This window comes from Aplosporella prunicola (assembly GCF_010093885.1).
Source record: "Aplosporella prunicola CBS 121167 unplaced genomic scaffold K452scaffold_1, whole genome shotgun sequence".
NCBI lineage: Eukaryota > Fungi > Ascomycota > Dothideomycetes > Botryosphaeriales > Aplosporellaceae > Aplosporella > Aplosporella prunicola.
The window spans coordinates 1298976-1317238 of NW_022983529.1; the positions used below are offsets into that span (position 1 = coordinate 1298976).

Genomic DNA, 18263 nt, shown 5'->3' on the forward strand with positions numbered 1-18263 from the left:
GGGGGGGGGGGGGGGGGGGTTGCGGCGTCAAGAATGGTACTCCGGAGATGCCATGCTGCGGTTGGAGGTTGCTGGGCGTGGAGGCCGCGGCGCCGGATAGTTGCGGAGGCGTGCGCAGGGGTCCCATATAGAGGATGTACGAGTGTTTGCGGCATCGCCTTGTTGGTCGTTGGTGGTTGAGCGTCGACGTCAGCCGTCATCGGCTGCGCTTTCGCTTGAGGGCGATCATTGGTATGCAAGACCAACTCTTCGGGAAATTTTAACTTTTTCAAAAAAGACGGTGTCTTGGGATTGCCGTGACGACGTGTTGTTCCGGCCAGGACTTTTGGCGGCCAACTACGGTGCGGCTTGGGTGTGCTCCGATCACGGACCAGTTATGGCTTTGCCTGTGGTCACGCGTTGGGCAATCAAGCTGAAGACGGCTACGGAGGACATGAAAAGCACGAGGTTGTAGAACTCAATGGATGTCAGAGAGATGAAAACGGACATTTAGGAGATGATAACTTGGACATACGGCATTGCGGGAGTATGCGCTTTCCTCCGCCTCGCTCCGCGACTCGACAAAGAGACGACGGAGGTTCGGGAGGTTCGAGGTCTGCAAAGCCGTCAATAGGGAGCCAGGACATGTCCCGCAGAATACCACGTACCATTATGTGGGAGGGATGCGGTGTGGCGGCTCGAAGGAGTCGAAGCTTTGGGAAGTGGAGCTTGGCGAGGAGATGGCCAGGATGTTGTTTCATCACCGCCTCCGCTGCACTACGCTACCCTTAACCAGAGAACAGCAACCGTGACCGTCCCCAGACTGGACAGCTTGCCTCGCGCACATTTCCGCCCTCGACCCCGTCAAAGCCATCGTCGCAGCGCCCCAGTCTTTCTGCAAACGACCACGCCGTTCCCGACAACCTTCGACGCCTTCGATCTCCGGCGTCAGGCTCCCACGAATAGTCGCGCTGGTGCATGAGGGGCACGGCCACGGTCGTCACCTCTACAACTGAACTGTAGAGAGATGGCAGTCAACAGGCTGAGCCGCGCCTTTGCGGCGCCTAGGAAGGGAGAAACATTTGAGTTGCGCGCCGGCCTGGTGTAAGAGCATTGGCAGCGTCCAGGTGTGCAATAGTAACTGACGGTCGAGCCCAGGTCGCAGTATGCCTACGAACGGTGAGACCATTCACAGCGCCTCCAGGCAAGCGTGGTTACTGAGACTTGCTTAGGAAAGAGGCGATCCAAAAGACCATCATGTCCATGACTCTGGGCAAGGATGTGTCCGCCCTGTTCCCCGACGTCTTAAAGAACATCGCGACGGCGGATCTGGACCAGAAGAAGCTCGTTTACCTATATCTCATGTGCGCCTGATCCCTGAATCCTCCGATTGAGGACCATCTAATCGCTTGCTGCAGGAATTATGCTAAATCACACCCCGATCTCTGTATCCTCGCTGTTAACACATTCGTCCAAGACTCCGAAGACCCCAACCCCTTGGTCCGCGCGCTTGCTATAAGAACAATGGGCTGTATACGAGTGGATAAAATGGTGGATTACATGGAAGAGCCGCTGCGGAAGACGTTACGGGACGAGTCTCCCTACGTGCGGAAGACGGCCGTTCTTTGCGTGGCGAAGCTCTTCGACTTGAACCCGACCATGTGCGTCGAGAACGGCTTCCTCGAGACGCTGCAGGAACTCATTGGCGACCCCAACCCGATGGTCGTTGCGAACTCGGTCACCGCGTTGGTCGAGATCAATGACTCGGCGCCGGAAATGAACGTCTTCGAGATCACTCCGGCCAGGCTGAAGAAGATGCTGATGGCCTTGAACGAATGCACGGAGTGGGGCCGCGTCAAGATCTTGACAACGCTGGCGGACTACAGAGCTACGGATGTTAAGGAGGCAGAACATATTTGTGAGAGGGTGGTTCCCCAATTCCAGCACGTCAACCCCAGTGTTGTTCTTGCGGCGGTCAAGGTGGTCTTCCTCCACATGAAGTACATCGGACCGGAGCTGGCCAAGTCGTATAACAAGAAGATGGCCCCTCCGCTTGGTATGTTGGGTGAATCGTCAATCACTGGGCTACGCTGACAATCGCAGTTACGCTTGTATCATCGGCTCCGGAAGTCCAGTACGTCGCTCTGCGCAACATCGACCTTTTGCTCCAGAAGCAGCCCGATATCCTCAGCAAGGAGATGCGCGTCTTCTTCTGCAAGTACAACGACCCCCCATACCTGAAGCTCGAGAAGCTCGAGATCATGGTCCGGATAGCGAACGACCGCAACGTAGACCAGCTCCTTGCCGAACTGAAGGAATACGCCATGGAAGTCGATATGGATTTCGTCAAGCGCGCGGTCAAGGCCATTGGCCAAGTCGCCATCAAGATCGAGAGCTCCACCGAGAAGTGTGTCAACACGCTCCTCGCTCTCATCGAGACCAAGGTCAACTACGTTGTGCAGGAAGCGGTCGTGGTTCTGAAGGATATCTTCCGGAAGTACCCCGGTTACGAAGGCATAATACCCACGCTCTGCCAGTGCATTGATGAATTGGACGAGCCCAACGCGAGAGCGTCGCTCATTTGGATTGTCGGCGAGTATGCGGAGAAGATCAGCAACGCCGGCGAGATATTAGCAGGCTTTGTGGAGGGTTTCAACGAGGAGTTCACTCAGGTATGATTCGTCGTCCACTTTTCGGAGGCTATTGCTAACATTGAATGTAGACGCAACTGCAGATTCTCACGGCGGTGGTCAAGCTTTTCTTGAAGAAGCCCGACCAGTCGCAAGGTTTGGTGCAAAAGGTTCTCCAGGCTGCAACGGCCGAGAACGACAACCCAGACATCAGAGACAGGGCATACGTCTACTGGCGGTTGTTGTCTAGCGACCCGCAAATCACAAAGGTAAGGATCTAATAAACCGAGTGTTGATCATCATGCTAATGTCTAAAAGAACGTTGTTCTGTCGAACAAGCCGCCAATCACGTCGACAATCCACTCTCTGCCCCCCGCGCTGCTCGACCAGCTTCTGACGGAGCTCTCAACGCTGGCATCAGTGTACCACAAGTTGCCCGAGACGTTCCTCGGCCAAGGACGCTTCGGCGCCGAAGCCATGCAAAAGGCAGCCATCGAAGAGCAGCGACAAAACGCGCGCGAGAACCCGATCGCCGCAGCGGCCGCGGCGGCAGCCGTGTCAGGTGGCCCGGCCCCGCCGCAATCCAACGTCGAGAACCTGCTGGACATTGACTTTGACGGGGCGGCGCCGGCGTCGCTGCAGCAGCAGCCGACGGGCGGCGCGAGCGGGCTCGAGGGCCTGGCGGGCACGCCGCGCGGCGCGTCGCCGGCTGTGGCGAGCGCGCCCTCGAACAACATGGACGATCTGATGGGCTTGTTTGGCGGGGCGCCGGGCGGGCCGGCCCCTGCGCCTGTGCAGAATGGTAACGGTGCCGGCAGTGCCGGTGGCGGCGGCGCGCAGGACCTGATGAACGGGTTTGCGGGCCTGGATATGGGCGCTGGGAACCAGCCGGCGCCGGCGCAGGAGCAGCTGGGTGGGCAGGGGCAGGCGCAGCAGCCGAAGAGCGCGAGTAACGAGTTGTTGGACTTGATTTGAGGTGGTGGTGGTAGGTATGGAGGTAGCGGAACGGCGGAGCGGAGGAGCGGAGGAGCGGAGGAGCGGAGCGATGGAAGGGTGGATGAGTGTGTGGGTGGGAAGGCGGGGTTGTGGCGGGGCGCACCAACGGATGAGGGTTACGAGTACAGACAGGCGACGCTGAAACGGGCTAGAAGCGGACAGTGAAAGCGATGATGGGCCGCGATGAGCAGCAGATGCACGAGATTTATTGTTTTAGAGACACAGACCACGAGACTACCGTAGCATGCAGACGGACGGATGGGCGGCTCACATAGCAGAGTGATGGCTGCTCGGCACCTGGGGACCGTCGCTGGACCTCGGCCGGGTGTCACAAGCTTGCTTGTGGATCGGCGCTGTTCGAGCGAGAGCCGCATCGCCCAATACCTACCCACGTACCCCGCGCTGCTTCTGTTAACACACCTGCTGCTGCTCTTGTTTCCTCTTATTTCCTCTTATTTCCTCTTTGCCGTTTGTTTGTTCGCTCGCGACACGAGACGCTACGAGGCTTCTTTATTCTCCTCCCCCGCGTTTGAGAGAGCGAGAGCCACCTTGCTACCCCACACACCGTGTTACGCGCGCAACGACTACGTAGTACACCGATACCACGCCCCGCCTCCTTGTCGCGAGCCGCGGATACACATACACGCACAACACCTGCCACAATGGCCTCCAACCTGCCCAGCAAAGACGACGTAGCAGCGCACCTACCCAGCACGACGGAGCTCAAAGACGACGTCGCCGCCGCCTCAAAGAGCAGCCTGCAGTCGCTGCGGGCGCTGGCTGCGGGCGGCGTGGGCGGCGTCTGCGCGGTGGTTGTGGGGCATCCGTTTGATCTGGTCAAGGTGCGGCTGCAGACGGCTGAGAAGGGCGTTTATAAGGGCGCGATGGATGTGGTGAGGAGGACTGTTGCTAGGGAGGGGTTGGCGAGGGTACGTTTTGTTTTGTTGGTTCTTTTGGTTTGGGGGTGCTGACTGTGTGTGTTTGTGCTTGTAGGGACTGTATGCGGGCGTGTCGGCGCCGCTCGTGGGCGTCACGCCCATGTGTGAGTTGCCCTCCCTTTCCCCCTCTTCCCCACCAAGCAACTACCTAGACACAGCCAAGCTAACCCCCCTCTCCTCCCCTCCAGTCGCGGTATCCTTCTGGGGCTACGACGTAGGCAAGAACCTCGTGCGCAGCGTCTCCCCCGTCCACAACGACCAATACAGCGTGGCGCAAGTCAGCGCCGCCGGCTTCTTCAGCGCAATCCCCATGACGCTGATAACGGCGCCCTTCGAGCGCGTCAAAGTGCTGCTCCAGATCCAAGGCCAAAAGACGCTCGCGCCAGGCGAAAAGCCCAAATACGCCGGCGGGCTAGACGTGGTACGTCAACTCTACCGCGAGGGGGGCGTGCGCTCCGTGTTCCGGGGCAGCGCGATGACGCTGGCGCGGGACGGTCCGGGGTCCGCGGCCTACTTCGCCGTCTACGAGACGGTGAAGCGGCGGCTGACGCCCAAGACGCCCGACGGCGCGCCCGGCGAGCTGAGCCTCACGGCCGTCATGGCCGCCGGCGGCGCCGCCGGCATCGCCATGTGGATCCCCGTCTTCCCCGTCGACACCGTCAAGAGCAGACTCCAGAGCGCCGAGGGCACGCCCTCGATCCGCGGCGTCGTCGGCGAGCTGTATGCGCGCGGCGGCTTTAGGGCGTTTTTCCCGGGCATTGGGCCGGCGATGGCGCGGGCGGTGCCGGCGAATGCGGCGACGTTTTTGGGGGTCGAGTTGGCGCAAAAGGCCATGGGGCGGTTGTTTGATTAGGGGGTACGGTATGTAAGGGGAGGCGTGCGCGGGGCGCTTGTGTTGTTGCTGCCGTTGTAGCTGTTGCTGTTCTTCATGGCTTGAGAATAGATCGCCTTCTTTCTTCTCTTGGCCTCGGCGTTGTTAGAAGCGTAAATGCACTGTCTGTCTGTACCTTCCTTCCGAACCTTGCTTTTTCCGTCGTTTCTCGCGCTTGCGGTATCCATGTGGATTTATTTGGTTGGGCTGGCGTGAGCACGAGCAGAGATGCGCCGTAGCCGGGCACGTACCTAGTAACTGCATACCTATTTTCGCCCAAGGGAAAACGTTGGAGTCGTTGGAATAAGCCATCTTATAATTAGCGGAGAGGAGCTAATGGGTTAGTTAACAGGGGTCTACACAACAGCCGTCCGTACATCCTTTTTTAGACCGATAAACCAAGCCGTCTTCACGTAACCACTAAGCTGAGGAAAGCAATAAAGACCCTTGCTAAGGAACTTTAAAGACTTGGCTTCGTTTACTATTCGCCAGGTGGTTGTTGGTGTTGTACGCCGGATCGAAGATCTGATTCCATAGTAGTTCCCTAAAACTTTTGCCTGGTTTTGATAACTCTGGAGGTAGTTTGATACCTCTATTGAAGGTGACAGACTTTACTTCAAACCTGGTCATAGTCTTGAGCACTATTAGATCTACGGATACTCACCTTCGATTTTCGAGGCCTTCGATTGATATCCAAGCGTCATATTCAAACGCTTTACGTCCATCTTCCCCAACCTATTCTTACACATTAATCTGCGCCATGATTTCCGGGTCAAAGCCAACATCAAACTCGTCCCCATCCGCCATGACGACGTCCCTATCTGGCCGGTCCTGCAACATCCTAATCTCTTCCTCCTGCACCTGTTCTTGGTACTTCCTCAAATCATCAATTCCCCAAACACTGATGCCTTCTTGCAACTGGGGCCCATAACTCTTGCTCATATCGCGCAAGAACTTGCGCGCAAGCGCCGCCGACTGGTCCACACTCATGTTGCTTTCCGCATCGCCGAGGTGCTGTGCGATCCACTTGGGCAGCTGGTTACGCTTTCGCTGGAAGCGCCGGTCCGCCAGTACCATAATCCCGTAATCATCTTTACCTCGCAGCACGCGGCCTAGGCACTGCGCTGCATGCCGCATTGCGTCGAAGGACAAAAAGTCATTCTCTTTAATGCGATAAGTTTCGCGCAGGAACTCGAGACGGGCTTTCAGGATGCGAGATTCGGTGTACTGGAAGGGAACGCCGATACAGAGCACCGTGCGTCCGTAGTGGTGGTCGAAATCGATGCCTTCGCTGACTTTACCACGTGCGACGCAGAGCAGGACAGCGCCGCGACCGTTGTTGCAGGCTGTGCGGTATGTCTCCAGCGCGAGAGAAGTCTCTTGCGCATCAGGTGTCTCGACAAGGATGAGCTTGTATTTCCAGACTGTGTCGAGGATTCCCATTCCTTGCCATTGGCTAATGGTGGATTCCATGTAAAGATAACTAGGGAAGAAGACCACAACGCCATCAGGGGTAAGTTTGCAAAACTCTGTCAAGAGGTTGCCGTAGTTACGGACAACGTTGGGGTCGTTGCGAACTTGGAAACCAGAACTGATGGCGCTCTGGTCACTACCACGTGTGACAACCATGGGAAGGAATGACTTTCGAGCAAGTGTCATGGTGTACGATTCTTGCACGACCGTGTTGAAACCAAGCATCTTCGGATACATGTCTAGTGGAGAGATGGTGCCGGACGTGATGATGACGGAGCTGAAGCGATCAAAGACGGGTTTGATGGCTATGGCGGCATCCAGGCAAGTGAAGTGAAGAATGGGGTTAGGGACCGTGGCCGTTTCGGTTTCGAAGGGTTCGAGAATGAGCAAAAAGCCAGTATCGTATGTCGCTACGAGTGTGGCAAAGGTGGCAACTTCCTGCAAGGGTTGGTAGTCTTCGATGTTCGTCAACTCCAGAGTCCTCACGAGAGATGTTAATCTCTCTGCGCAGAATCGTAAAGGCTTCTTCTCGATGAAAGTGAGCTCCTTCAAATGGACTAGGAAAGAAGGCGGAGTTTCCGCAACAACGTGCAGGACCTTCATGCGTGTCTTGAGGTACTCTATAAACCTTTTCAAGAAGGAGACGAAGTGCTCCGCTCTCCGAATGTTGCCAGGAACCGCCTCCTTTAGTAGATCATCAGGAAGGGCAGGATTTGCCATGAATGCGTCTTCATCTCGTGCTTCATCCGCTTCTCGAAGCCCCTGAACTAGTTTTGTATACTCGTTTTGCAGCTTCGCCGCGTCCGTTGACTTCATTTCAGTAATTTTTCGCTCGAGGTTTTGCGCACCACGGGTGGCTTTCCGTAATGAGTCTTCGGTGATATCGATACTGAGTGACTCAATGCAGACATTGTCGATGTTGTGGGCCTCATCGAAGACAACGATGCAATCCTTTGAAAGCTCCTTTGATACGCGCTCAGCAATCTTAGGATCCAGCAAGTAGTGATACGAGTAGATGATGACGTTGCAAAAAGACATCATTCGTCTAGCCGAAAAGTAAGGGCATTGTTTGTGCTCTTCTCCATACCTCAAGAGGTCGTCAAGGGTGAAGACACCAGGAGGGATGAGGTTATGCGGTTCCAAGAGATCCAAGTTCTCGTGGTATATGCAAAGATCAACATCTTCCCCGCGTTCTTTCTTTTCTTTGACAAAGCCAGCCGTTAAACTACGACACCTGGCATCGACGATAGCTCCATTCTTTTCGCGCTTGACGGATGGGTGCAAGCAGAGGTTTTTCCGACTGGTAAGTCCAAGCGCGCGGAAGTCTTCTTCGTAGCCTAGTTCCTGAGTCCGGTATTTCATGAGCGCCTTTAACTCCGCCAAAGCCTTTTCAATCTCTGACATCGTACGAGAGCAGTAAATGAGTTTGCGCTTCTCTGGATGATGCTGTTGATAGGCAATGATCAGGGATAGCAGAGAGACCGTCTTGCCGGTGCCCGAAGGCATTTCCAGGATACAGTTGCCACCGGCATCGAGCGTGCGCTTCAAATCGCACATATACTTGTACTGCTCAGGGTATATCCGTGGGTACGGAAAGAGCACCGGCAGATCACTGGCATGTTAGGTAGACACATCGGGAGTTATGCGGCTGACTCACTCGATGTTGAACTTCATGTTGGCGGCTCAAATAGTGGATTGGTATCAAGTGGGCTCAAACGCGTGTAAACGGGCTGTGGTGAGCGCCCAGCTTCAGCACTTCACATGGTTTGCCCCCGGGTGGTCGTGTTGATGAGAACGCGATCCGCTTGATTTGTCCGGCGCGAGTCAGTTTTGGCGTCGGGTACAAGCGAGTCTTGGCGCGTCAGCTCCTCTGCGTCATCGGCCGACTGCTTGCTCCGACCTTTTCATCCACCGTTTCTCACTCGCACTGCACGCACAACCCACACGCCGCGATCATGAGCAAGAAGACCAAGAGCAGCGGTCGCGCTTCCACCGGCGCTTTCGGTGGAGGCTTCGGATTCGGATCGGGCTCCGCATTTGGATCTTCCGCCTCGCTGCTCTCATACGTCTCCGAGCCGCCGGACCTTTCTCCCATATCCGACGCGAATACGGTCGTTGCTTTCAAGAATCTTACCAAGAAAGATAGTACTACCAAGGCCAAAGCATTGGAGGACCTCCAGTCGTATGTCGCCTCCGCTGGCGCGCAATTGGAGGAGGGTGTAATAGATGCATGGGTGGGTTTTCTTCGCGCATGTACATATAGCGCAATAGTAATCGGAATTCTTTTCCCAGGTTCAACTTTATCCGCGCAGTTCAATAGACAGTGAGCGGAGAGTGCGCCAGTTGGCGCATACCGTACACGGCAAGATCGCGGCAGCAAGCGGCAAGAGAATCGCAAGGCACATGCCCAACATCGTTGGAGCCTGGCTGGCAGGGTTATATGACAATGATAAAGCCGTGGCGAAGTCTGCTCAGGACGCTTTCAACACGGTCTTTCCGACGCCGGAAAAGCTTCGCACCGTACGAAAAGCATTCCAGCAACAGACCCTCGAATACTGCCGGACAGTGATCGACAAAGAAGCTGTAGATACATTGAGCGATGAGAGGAATACTAGTCCGGATGATGCTCTTGCGAAATACAACCGGGTCATAGCCTCGAGCATCTCGGTCATTGCGACCTTGCTCATGGAGCTGCAGCTGGAGGATATAGCAAAAGAACAGGCTAGCTACGAGGAGGTCATTCAGGATAGCAGGCTCTGGGAGTTTGCTTCATACGATGACCCTGCTGTCAGAAGAGCTGTCCACAGATTACTACGGATATGTATCTCAAAACAGCCTGGTAAGAGTGCCTCATCCGGCTATGTCCTGTCGCAGAAGCTAATTCCGATCGACAACAGATGTCCTATCAGCGAACCTCTCCACTATTGCTAAGTCCTACTTGGCCAAATCTTTGAGCTCAAAGCAGCCTGGTTCTGCCTGGCACTTCTCCGAAGCAACCGTTGCTCTAAGCGAGGCTTATCCCGCCGTGTGGACCGAACAATACAAGAAGAAGACAGTAATTCAGCGCCTGCCGCAATGGTTGAAACGCGGTTCTGAGGGTGGTCCCACGGAATTTTGGGATAACGTTACGAGGGTGGTTTCCTCGCTACCAAGAGACGTACTACCCGTCCAGCTTCCAGAGGCTGTAGAAGTCCTGAATGCAATGCACAGTGGCATAACCAGCAAAGACGAGCCGCGCCCTAACCTTAGCGCTGCGTTTAAGTCGTATTTCAAGGTAGCTTCTACCTTGTCTGCGCAGCTTCCTGAAGACGAACAGAGCAAGCTTTTGACTGAGATGGTGTTGCCGATAGTGGCACACTATGTCAAACCATCAGCTGAAACATCTACTTGGGCTATTCCAGCTCCACGGGCGCCCGAGCTTATCAAGCAAGCTCTGGAAATTCCAGGAATGTCTCCTGTTCTGGACGATAAGTGGCAGCAGCTCACAGAAACCTTGATCGAAGACATGAAGACATCCCTTCCAGCCCAGTCGAAAGACTATGATATGTCACAAAAGGGAGTTGGTGATGAAGGCCATAGGTGGGCTATAGTTGGAGCAGCGTTCCTTGGAGGCAGTGATGCCGAGCCCGTCAAAGAACGGCTAGCTCGCTCTTCCTCTCAAGTCCTGAGAGAGGCTTTGACTTTACTCAAGTCGAGGAACGGTAAGCCTTATGGTGCTGCTGCGATTATTGAATCTATGATTCAATCATTCAAGCAACTGTTACTTGAGGATGCTGAATGCTCTGAGCTTCTAATCCCGTTCATTAAGGATGATCTCCCTGCCCTTTTTATCTCTCCTTCTTCTCTTTATTTGGCGTCTACCTTGTATGCCTTCACTGACCGACCGGAATTCGCGGAAACCTGGAACGCTACTTTAAAGAAGTGTATCGAGGCGCCAGAGCCGGAAGAAAAACTCTCCGCACTTACGCAACTTCTTTCTGCGAAGAACGCTGGTAATGCCGCGCAGCTTGCTTCTTCCAATACTGACTTGCAATCGTTCGTCCTTGAACGATTCCAACTTGCTATTGAGGGAAGCACGGATTGGACTTTCCTTGGCCAAGTGCTCAGGAACTCTACTCCTGTGCTCTCAGATTCTACCACTGACACGATACTGTCCGAGTTGACAAAGTCCCTTTCGATCAGCGAAAAGGCGATTCATGCCATTCAGGGTTTGTCGACTGTCGTTGAGCGCAAGCCAGAGCTGCTTAAGGAATACGCGTCGAAACCCGAAGGCTCTGAACTTCTTGGTAGAGTTTTTTACTTGACTGAGTCGCCGGATGACCACATTGCGGGTGAAGCGTCGAGCTTGGAGTCGCGGATTAAAGCAGCGCTATCTACGGAAGGCAGCGGCAATGCAGCATTGAAGTCATCGATGTTTGATGTCATTCAGAAGGGCCTGCTTGAAGCCTCGCATGAGTCTGTTTCGCCGGCTACCCTGGTTGAGCTGGCACAAAGTCTCCTTCAGAGCTCCGATCTGGATAGAACAGAGCTCGTGGAGAAATTGCTCCCATCCAAAGAAGCATGGAAGACAGCTCTGGCTCCTTTCTTGAAACTAGCTCCGCACCCGTCCCTTGCCATCACAAACGCACTTGGTGGTGCAGTTTATTTAGTCGATTCGCAAGAAACTAACCCACCGAAGATGTCGCGTGACAATGACGGCTGGTCTCCAGCGCTCCGGATGGCTTGGTACACAAGCAGACTTCTGAAGACAACAGAGATCTTCGAATCGATCCCTATCGAAAACAGGGCGCAGATTTATCAACATCTTTTGCTGGCAGTCCAACTCACCAACGACAACCTTTCCAGAGCCTCGTCAAACGACATCTGGAACATGTATAACCCGCACACGGAATCCGAGATTGTGGACTTCATATCTGAGGCACAACTCGTGATGAACGACTTCTTATACGACAAGTCCCTGCAGTCTTCCTTCAACCAACTGCTTGAAGCTGCAACGGGTTCTTCGGCAGAATCTTTCTACAATGCACGAGCTTACACTTACGTGATGTCGAGGTTGTTGTCCCTTGTTGGATCGGATATGGAGAAGACGCCGGATCTGGATGCAAAGATAAAGGATCTGCGAAAGAGTCAAGGTAGATATGGAGCCTGTCTTGTATATGTATGAGAGCTAACCCGCTACAGATGTTTTCTATTCCACTGCGTTCATTGTTGGTCATTGCACGATGGTTGAGAGCAGATCTCCGATGTCCCAACTGTGTAACGAGCTCATTGCACAATTGACTGGTATCGACATGGCCAAGAAGGCGAAGGAAGGTATGTAACTGGGAGTAACAACCAGCCTGGCTCTATGGCTGTTTTTTGATCCACAACCATGCTGACATGGACTGTGATAGCTCTTGGGCAGCTTGTGCTTCTAAACGCACTGCTCCAGAACCAGCCAGACATTGCCGAGACCGTTGCACAGCGCAGGCTCATCTTCTTCGTTCAGCACATCGCCAAATCCTTCGATCCCGAAGAGAATGATGGGGATGTCCCTTTCGAAGTCAAGGCAGAGGCATTTAGGGCATTGACAACGCTACTGCCGTATATGAAGGACATCTATGGAGAGCACTGGTCAAGCCTTTTGAATGCCTTGCCAGCTTTCTGGTCAATAGCTGAGGAGGCAAACTCAAAGGGTGGCCGCGCCGGTTACGATCTGTATGTCAAAGGAAGAAAACAACCACTAACTATGGTGACTGACGAAATCTACAGGGCACTGCCTTGCATCCATGCTTCACTTAAGATGTTTGCTGCCTTGAGGAAGTTGAAGAACGATGAAGAAGTTAATGATGACCTCGTTGACGCATGGAAGGAGACCGAAGCCCAAGCATCGACAGGGCTAGTAGGTCTTTTGAAGCAATCAGAAGGTATAGTTTTTGTTCACTCATGATTTCGAAACCTGCTAACAAGTTTAGGTTTGGACGACTCCAACAACCAGCCCTTGCAGATTGTCAACGAGCTCCTTTCACGCCAAATTGCTGCCGTTCCTGTGGAGCAGCTCAAGAACACTGAAGAGGTGAGCCTGCAGACCTATGACCTATCCCCATTAGTAGCTAATCGTTTTTAAGCTATTCCCCTTGCTCGTCACGGAGTCAAGCTCAGTGCAGCAGGCCGCATTTGACATTTTACACAAGCAAATTCCAGAAGCTCAGCAGCAGCTATCTGTTGATGCAGCTCTTGAAAAGAAGAATGTCCGACTGCCAGAAGAATTGCTGTCACTGGTCCTTGAAGCCCCATCAGCAGCGAATTTGGGCCCTGACGCCTTCCGCCGGACGATGCCACTGAACATTCGTGGCTATCTTTTCAGCTGGCTGCTGGTTTTTGACCACTTCAGCAACTCATCCTACAAGGTCAAGGCAGACTACATTGAGAACTTGAATGAGGAAGGTTACGTGTCGGGTTTGTTGGGATTTGTCTCCGACTTCCTCGGTCACACGCGCGGCAAGCCAGTCGACGTGTCCAAGTTTGATGTCACGATGTATGATGCCTCTGCCGCGGCTGACAATCCCGAAAAAGACGCACAGTACCTGAGCGCGCACCTGTACTTCCTGACACTGAAGTATCTCTCATCGCTATCACGCGCCTGGTGGATCGATACACCTCGCCACGTGCGCAGCGTTGTCGAGTCGTGGACGGAGCGGCACATCAGCACGCACATCATAGCGGACGCTCTTGAAAGCGTGAGCGAGTGGGCGAACAGCCAGTCCGGTAGCGAGGACGAGCAGCTCACGGTCAAGGTCAACCCCCGCGCGAAGGAAGTCCAGGCCGGCTACGAGGTCGACGAGCAGTTCATGCTGATGGCGATCCGGCTGCCGCCTACGTATCCCCTGTTCCCGGTGCAAGTCGAGGGCATGAACCGTGTCGCTGCGTCCGAGGCCAAGTGGCAGACATGGTTGCGCAACACACAGGGTGTGGTTACGTTCTCGAACGGCAACCTCGTCGATGGCCTGATTGCATGGCGGCGCAACGTTGTTGGTGCGCTGAAGGGCCAGACCGAGTGCGCCATCTGTTACAGCATTGTGAGTGCGGACAAGAGTCTGCCGAGCAAGCGCTGCAGCACGTGCAAGAACCTCTTCCACAGCAGCTGTTTGTTCAAGTGGTTCAAGACTAGCAATGCTAGCAGCTGTCCGCTGTGCCGGAATGCGTTCAACTATGGCTGAGTTGGGATGGGATGGTTTGGTTGGTAGTGTGGATTGGCAGCTTGTAAATGCGTACAACCGAACTCTTAATAAAAATACTTCCGGTCTCGGGCCAACAAGTTAATACAGTCTCAAAGCATGTGTGAAGCTTCATGCGCAAGGGATTTGTCGTGTTTCTTATGGAGGGTATGGTAAAGATATGTTTCAATGATGATGAGTATCATAACATTGTGTTGATAGAATATATTCACAATTGCCAAGATATTTTCCATCGATTGGTTGATAATCAACAGCATCAGTGGTTTAGTGGTAAAATCCATCGTTGCCATCGATGGGCCCCGCGTTCGATTCGCGGCTGATGCATTTTTGCTGCCGCGGTATACGCGTAAGTGTACAATGATCACAATTCTTTTGACCGAAATTTTTTCCGGAGGTTGTTTCTAGCGAGGAAACTCTAAATTCCGCTCTTACTGGACTTTTTTTACTCTTCTTTGCATTATTAGATTCTTTTTTGGCCCATTGGATTTAGTTTCGATTTTTTCGATCGTTTTATCTTTATTTTTTTTTATTTGTTTTATTTATTTTATCCATCGTGCATGTAGAGTTCCTTGTTGATGCCATCATGTCTCCGCACTCAACCAGACTCAACCATTAAACTCGCTATACCTTGGCGGATTGTGAATGAGTCTGTTCAATCCAAGCTCTCATCTTCAAGTTAGAAGCAGTTGACCTGAAGCTCGCCTTGGCTTGGCTTCGAGCATTCGGCGTGGAAAATGTGGTTGTACCAGAAGACAAGGATTACGAGCTGTTCGTCCATTCTGTACGGTGATTTAGTTTCATTTCGCAAAATTTTGGGAGGATTACATACGTGTAGAAGGCCAGAAGTTCGGAGAGGCAGTTGTAACCGTTCTGTCGATTGTTCGAAATGAATGAACGGACACTGCAATTACCCAGGCGTGCTTCACACGCCTCGACAGACATAAACGTCTTAATTCGGGACATCTGGTGTTCTGCGATGTGCTCCGGGTTCGGAAGCAAGCGAGTACAATCGGTGTCGGCACATTTGGAGTTGAATTTGCGAATAGACTCGTACCAAGCGAACTAAAGAAGCAAGTTGCAGTTCTTCCATTGAAAGTGTTGAACTTACTGGGTTCCTTTGCTGTTGAGAGTGCGTTCGCTGCAAGACTGCAACTATAGCAGCTCCATGGGCAAAGAGAACAAGCTCATTGTAGATCTTGATCAGAACGTTGAGCAGTGGCGAATCTTCCGTACCAAATTAGTCTTCAGAGGCTTGAAGAGCTGTTAGGAATGGAAACAAACCAGGGTTTAGATGGTTTTCGTGTAGCCGTGCCTGAATAGCTCTCCAATTGTTGCACAAAACGTAATCCAGAGTCAGGATCCATGGCAATGGATCCTCAGCGCCAGTACCAATGGCGGCAAGTACCATCACCAGCTGTCTCTCGGCTTCTCTGCAGCACTGAAGAGTATCGTCTCCACTGTCATTGCCAGCGTTGTCACCACCCTCATCGTGACCTTGAGAACTGACATGCACTGTGATGGCTTGAAAAAGCTTTCTTACGTGAAGCCAGTTGTCTAGCATCATGGTCTTACGGAAACCATGAAAGACGGAAGAAGTAATAGTGGCTGTACGAGCTTCGTCCGGACGAGCAGTGATACTCGCAAGTTCCTGTATCATCTTGTCCCATGAAGATTTGTGGAGTTTGCGTCTCGTTTCCTAAGTTGGTCAGCAAACATGAATAAATACCCATATTTCAGTCCATGGGCTTACACTATTGATATGTTCAACGCATTTCGACACGATGTTTGGAGAAGGCTCTAGAGCAGCCGCTCCCTTATAGGAAACTTCGCGACCACTTAGAATGTCGTCCGCCATTTTAAGGATATCAGATGCTGGGTATGTCAGCTAAAGTCTCATGGTAGGTTGATCGACTTACTTGACTCAGATAGGATTGTTTCCTCCTCCAAGAAGTCTTCCAGTTCAGAAGACTTTACCTTAGGATGTGGATAACTTTGGTCAACAGTAAGGATATGGCCCAGTGGCTTACCCCAACGTGGGTAACAGATGGGGCGCGAGTATCTTCTCGTCACCTCCATACGCAGCCACTGATATTCCGGTACCATGGTTTGGGCCTCACTCTCGCCCTTGCCCTTAGGTTCCATGGGTTTTGCCGCTTTGTTTTGTTCTTCTTTCTTTGCACTACGGTCCCGAAGTTGCTTGACCATGGCGATCTCTTCTTCTGTCAAGCGTGGCATCTGCGCGACAGCGGGGCATTTGCCGCACTCTTCCAGGACTTCCATGGCCTTGGAGCCAAATTTATCGATCAGGCTGTCCGCTTTCCTAATGATCAAAGTATTTCTATACTTTTGCATGAGCCATGACTTCGAGGATTCCAACTCCGCTGATTGTGTTGCATCGCCGAAGGCTCGAAGATTGTCGTAGAGATTCATCCGCATATTGTTCCCGTGTTTCTCGTTCTGTATCAATTAGAACAATGCTAAAGAGAGATGATTAGAACAGTACCTGAGTCTTCTGAAATAAGGTCGCTATGAATTCATTCGTGGTGCGACTGCGCGGCATAACCTGATATTCTTCGGCAACACCCTCCGAACTATAGCATCGTTAGTGCTCTGAAATCAGGTACGGAACAGAACGGTCTACGTACATAGCCACCTCGCTAAGAATAGCTTCCAGGGTTGTTACTGCTGATTTAATCGCTTGATTGATGACCTCCGGAGGGAAACGGTCACAACCCTTCGAAAAATTGCCAAATTTGTGATAGAATCCTGGAAGGTATATTCCAGCCAACCAGCTTTGGTTGCGTTTTGCGTTGAGATCGCTAAACGCGTAGCTTGACGTAGAGGTTAGAGCGTGCTCGATGACCAGGTCTTGGAAATATTCGTCATTGATCAAAGCATGGCTTATGCAGTCTGTCCACTGCTCGCGCAAGACATCATCTCCAGGGAGTTGGCCGTTGGTCAATCTGGCGTATTTAAAGTAGCCGCTCTTGATGTCTGCTAGCGTCTTACTCCAGCGTTTTGCGCTTAGTGTATCGAAAGGCGCGAAGGATGTGCCTTTGAGGTTGGAGCGAAAGGCATCAAAAGGATCCTGCCGCCGGGCGGGAGGCTGGGATCCGGACATCATGAAACACTGTGAAGGTGAAGACCAAATATATCCTTCCGAGTGAAGCCGTGCCTGCCGCGTAGCTTTTGGCTACAAGCCACCACGACTCAAAGGCCTGTCGACTCAGAAGTTGTTGGAGACTGATTGTTGAGATTGAATCGAACGAGAGTTGATCGAACGAAGGAGAGCAGCAAGCTGCGAAGATAAAATAGCTAGACTGATTAATTTGGCTAGTGTCTATGGGCTCTTAACATGTTAACACTTTAACAGTAGCTTTGTGACTGCACACGTCAGTCGCGCGGGCCACGTGAAACAAGGGTGATAGTTTCTATTGATATGAACTGTGAAGCTTACAGTGCTGGTGAAAATTTGCGTTATAGCGTTTCGTTGTAACAATCAGCTTTTCTATAATCTCCCGTCTCTCGAAGTAAACTTATTGCTTTATTTGGGCTCCAGATAGTTTTATCACCCTTTGCATATTTGGCTTATCCCTTGACGTGTGTTACTCCGGTGTAAGGATGGAATATAAACGAAAGAAACTAGATCGGAGAGCTTCCATAAGTCTATACGTGCAGTCTGGCTGGTCAGCATGCCTATAAGCTAATCCGGGTCGAACTTTGCAAATTAATTGTCCGTTGTTTCGTACTTGTACGGGTTCTATTCACTAGCGATTGTGAGTGCCTGATCGGATTGATGCTCTCAGGGCGCGAGGAGGTAGTTACCGACTCTGTCAAGCGAGTGCCCCGATTCTATGATTAAAATAGCAGAAAGGCGGAGTCTTACGAGTACTACTCGTAGAGGCAGGACCCGTACATACAGTAAATAAAGTTTATAAACTAAGTCTCCGCTAACGTATTTGTGGAGTTAGCTGTTCTTATAACTTCTTGTGTAGAGTAAAAGTAACATCACCATCAAGCGAGATTCACCACCTTACAGGACCTGTACACCTGTGCGGAGTGAGAACAAAAAGTCTAGTCAAGACAGTTGTCGTAATGTGCGTCTTAAAACATTCTCGTTCGTATTCAGGACTCAGACTTGTAGTTAGACAAGGAGGAT

General features: G+C 52.4%; 6 protein-coding genes and 1 non-coding gene across 7 annotated transcripts; 4 read left to right on the forward strand and 3 right to left on the reverse strand.

The window, feature by feature from the left end:
• Positions 1-363: 363 nt before the first annotated feature.
• Positions 364-740, reverse strand: K452DRAFT_293897 (uncharacterized protein; the record flags this gene model as incomplete). Its single annotated transcript, XM_033541637.1, has 3 exons — positions 364-456; positions 515-595; positions 648-740. 3 exons carry the CDS (start codon positions 738-740, stop codon positions 364-366), a joined length of 267 nt encoding a protein of 88 aa, XP_033403200.1.
• Positions 741-1006: 266 nt separating this feature from the next.
• K452DRAFT_323567 (uncharacterized protein) lies at positions 1007-3584 on the forward strand (the record flags this gene model as incomplete). The annotated part of the gene is made up of 7 exons (XM_033544649.1): positions 1007-1083; positions 1138-1158; positions 1212-1343; positions 1398-2035; positions 2083-2651; positions 2702-2878; positions 2928-3584. 7 exons carry the CDS (start codon positions 1007-1009, stop codon positions 3582-3584), a joined length of 2271 nt encoding a protein of 756 aa, XP_033403201.1.
• Positions 3585-4267: 683 nt separating this feature from the next.
• Positions 4268-5396, forward strand: K452DRAFT_323568 (uncharacterized protein; the record flags this gene model as incomplete). The annotated part of the gene is made up of 3 exons (XM_033544650.1): positions 4268-4534; positions 4599-4647; positions 4732-5396. The coding sequence occupies 3 exons, from the start codon at positions 4268-4270 to the stop codon at positions 5394-5396; spliced, it is 981 nt and encodes a 326-aa protein (XP_033403202.1).
• Positions 5397-5924: 528 nt separating this feature from the next.
• Positions 5925-8494, reverse strand: K452DRAFT_282504 (uncharacterized protein). Its single transcript, XM_033539597.1, has one exon. The coding sequence runs from the start codon at positions 8442-8444 to the stop codon at positions 6156-6158; it is 2289 nt and encodes a 762-aa protein (XP_033403203.1). The 5' UTR covers positions 8445-8494; the 3' UTR covers positions 5925-6155.
• A 312-nt stretch (positions 8495-8806) lies between these two features.
• K452DRAFT_348186 (uncharacterized protein) lies at positions 8807-14210 on the forward strand. Its single transcript, XM_033545524.1, has 8 exons — positions 8807-9121; positions 9180-9726; positions 9785-12019; positions 12069-12200; positions 12281-12584; positions 12639-12793; positions 12842-12942; positions 12995-14210. The coding sequence occupies exons 1-8, from the start codon at positions 8843-8845 to the stop codon at positions 14084-14086; spliced, it is 4845 nt and encodes a 1614-aa protein (XP_033403204.1). The 5' UTR covers positions 8807-8842; the 3' UTR covers positions 14087-14210.
• A 147-nt stretch (positions 14211-14357) lies between these two features.
• K452DRAFT_t1 lies at positions 14358-14428 on the forward strand. The gene has a single exon. It is a non-coding gene; the product is annotated as a tRNA-Gly (tRNA).
• A 63-nt stretch (positions 14429-14491) lies between these two features.
• Positions 14492-17278, reverse strand: K452DRAFT_354867 (uncharacterized protein). Its single transcript, XM_033545914.1, has 8 exons — positions 16750-17278; positions 16608-16695; positions 16021-16561; positions 15855-15976; positions 15386-15800; positions 15213-15328; positions 14934-15166; positions 14492-14883 (listed from the first exon to the last, which is right to left on the reverse strand). The coding sequence occupies exons 1-8, from the start codon at positions 17226-17228 to the stop codon at positions 14781-14783; spliced, it is 2097 nt and encodes a 698-aa protein (XP_033403205.1). The 5' UTR covers positions 17229-17278; the 3' UTR covers positions 14492-14780.
• Between the last annotated feature and the right edge of the window lie 985 nt (positions 17279-18263).

Bases quoted from the DNA above. Each gene is read 5' to 3' on its own strand.
- K452DRAFT_282504 (XM_033539597.1), bottom strand. From the start codon at position 8,444: ATGTGCGATTTGAAGCGCACGCTCGATGCCGGTGGCAACTGTATCCTG.
- K452DRAFT_348186 (XM_033545524.1), top strand. From the start codon at position 8,843: ATGAGCAAGAAGACCAAGAGCAGCGGTCGCGCTTCCACCGGCGCTTTC. The intron at 12,585-12,638 runs GTATGTCAAAGG...CGAAATCTACAG, and splicing joins GGCCGCGCCGGTTACGATCT to GGCACTGCCTTGCATCCATG. The intron at 12,943-12,994 runs GTGAGCCTGCAG...ATCGTTTTTAAG, and splicing joins AGCTCAAGAACACTGAAGAG to CTATTCCCCTTGCTCGTCAC.
- K452DRAFT_354867 (XM_033545914.1), bottom strand. From the start codon at position 17,228: ATGATGTCCGGATCCCAGCCTCCCGCCCGGCGGCAGGATCCTTTTGAT. The intron at 16,696-16,749 runs GTACGTAGACCG...ACGATGCTATAG, and splicing joins ATTCTTAGCGAGGTGGCTAT to TTCGGAGGGTGTTGCCGAAG. The intron at 15,329-15,385 runs GTTTGTTTCCAT...TTGGTACGGAAG, and splicing joins CGAAAACCATCTAAACCCTG to ATTCGCCACTGCTCAACGTT.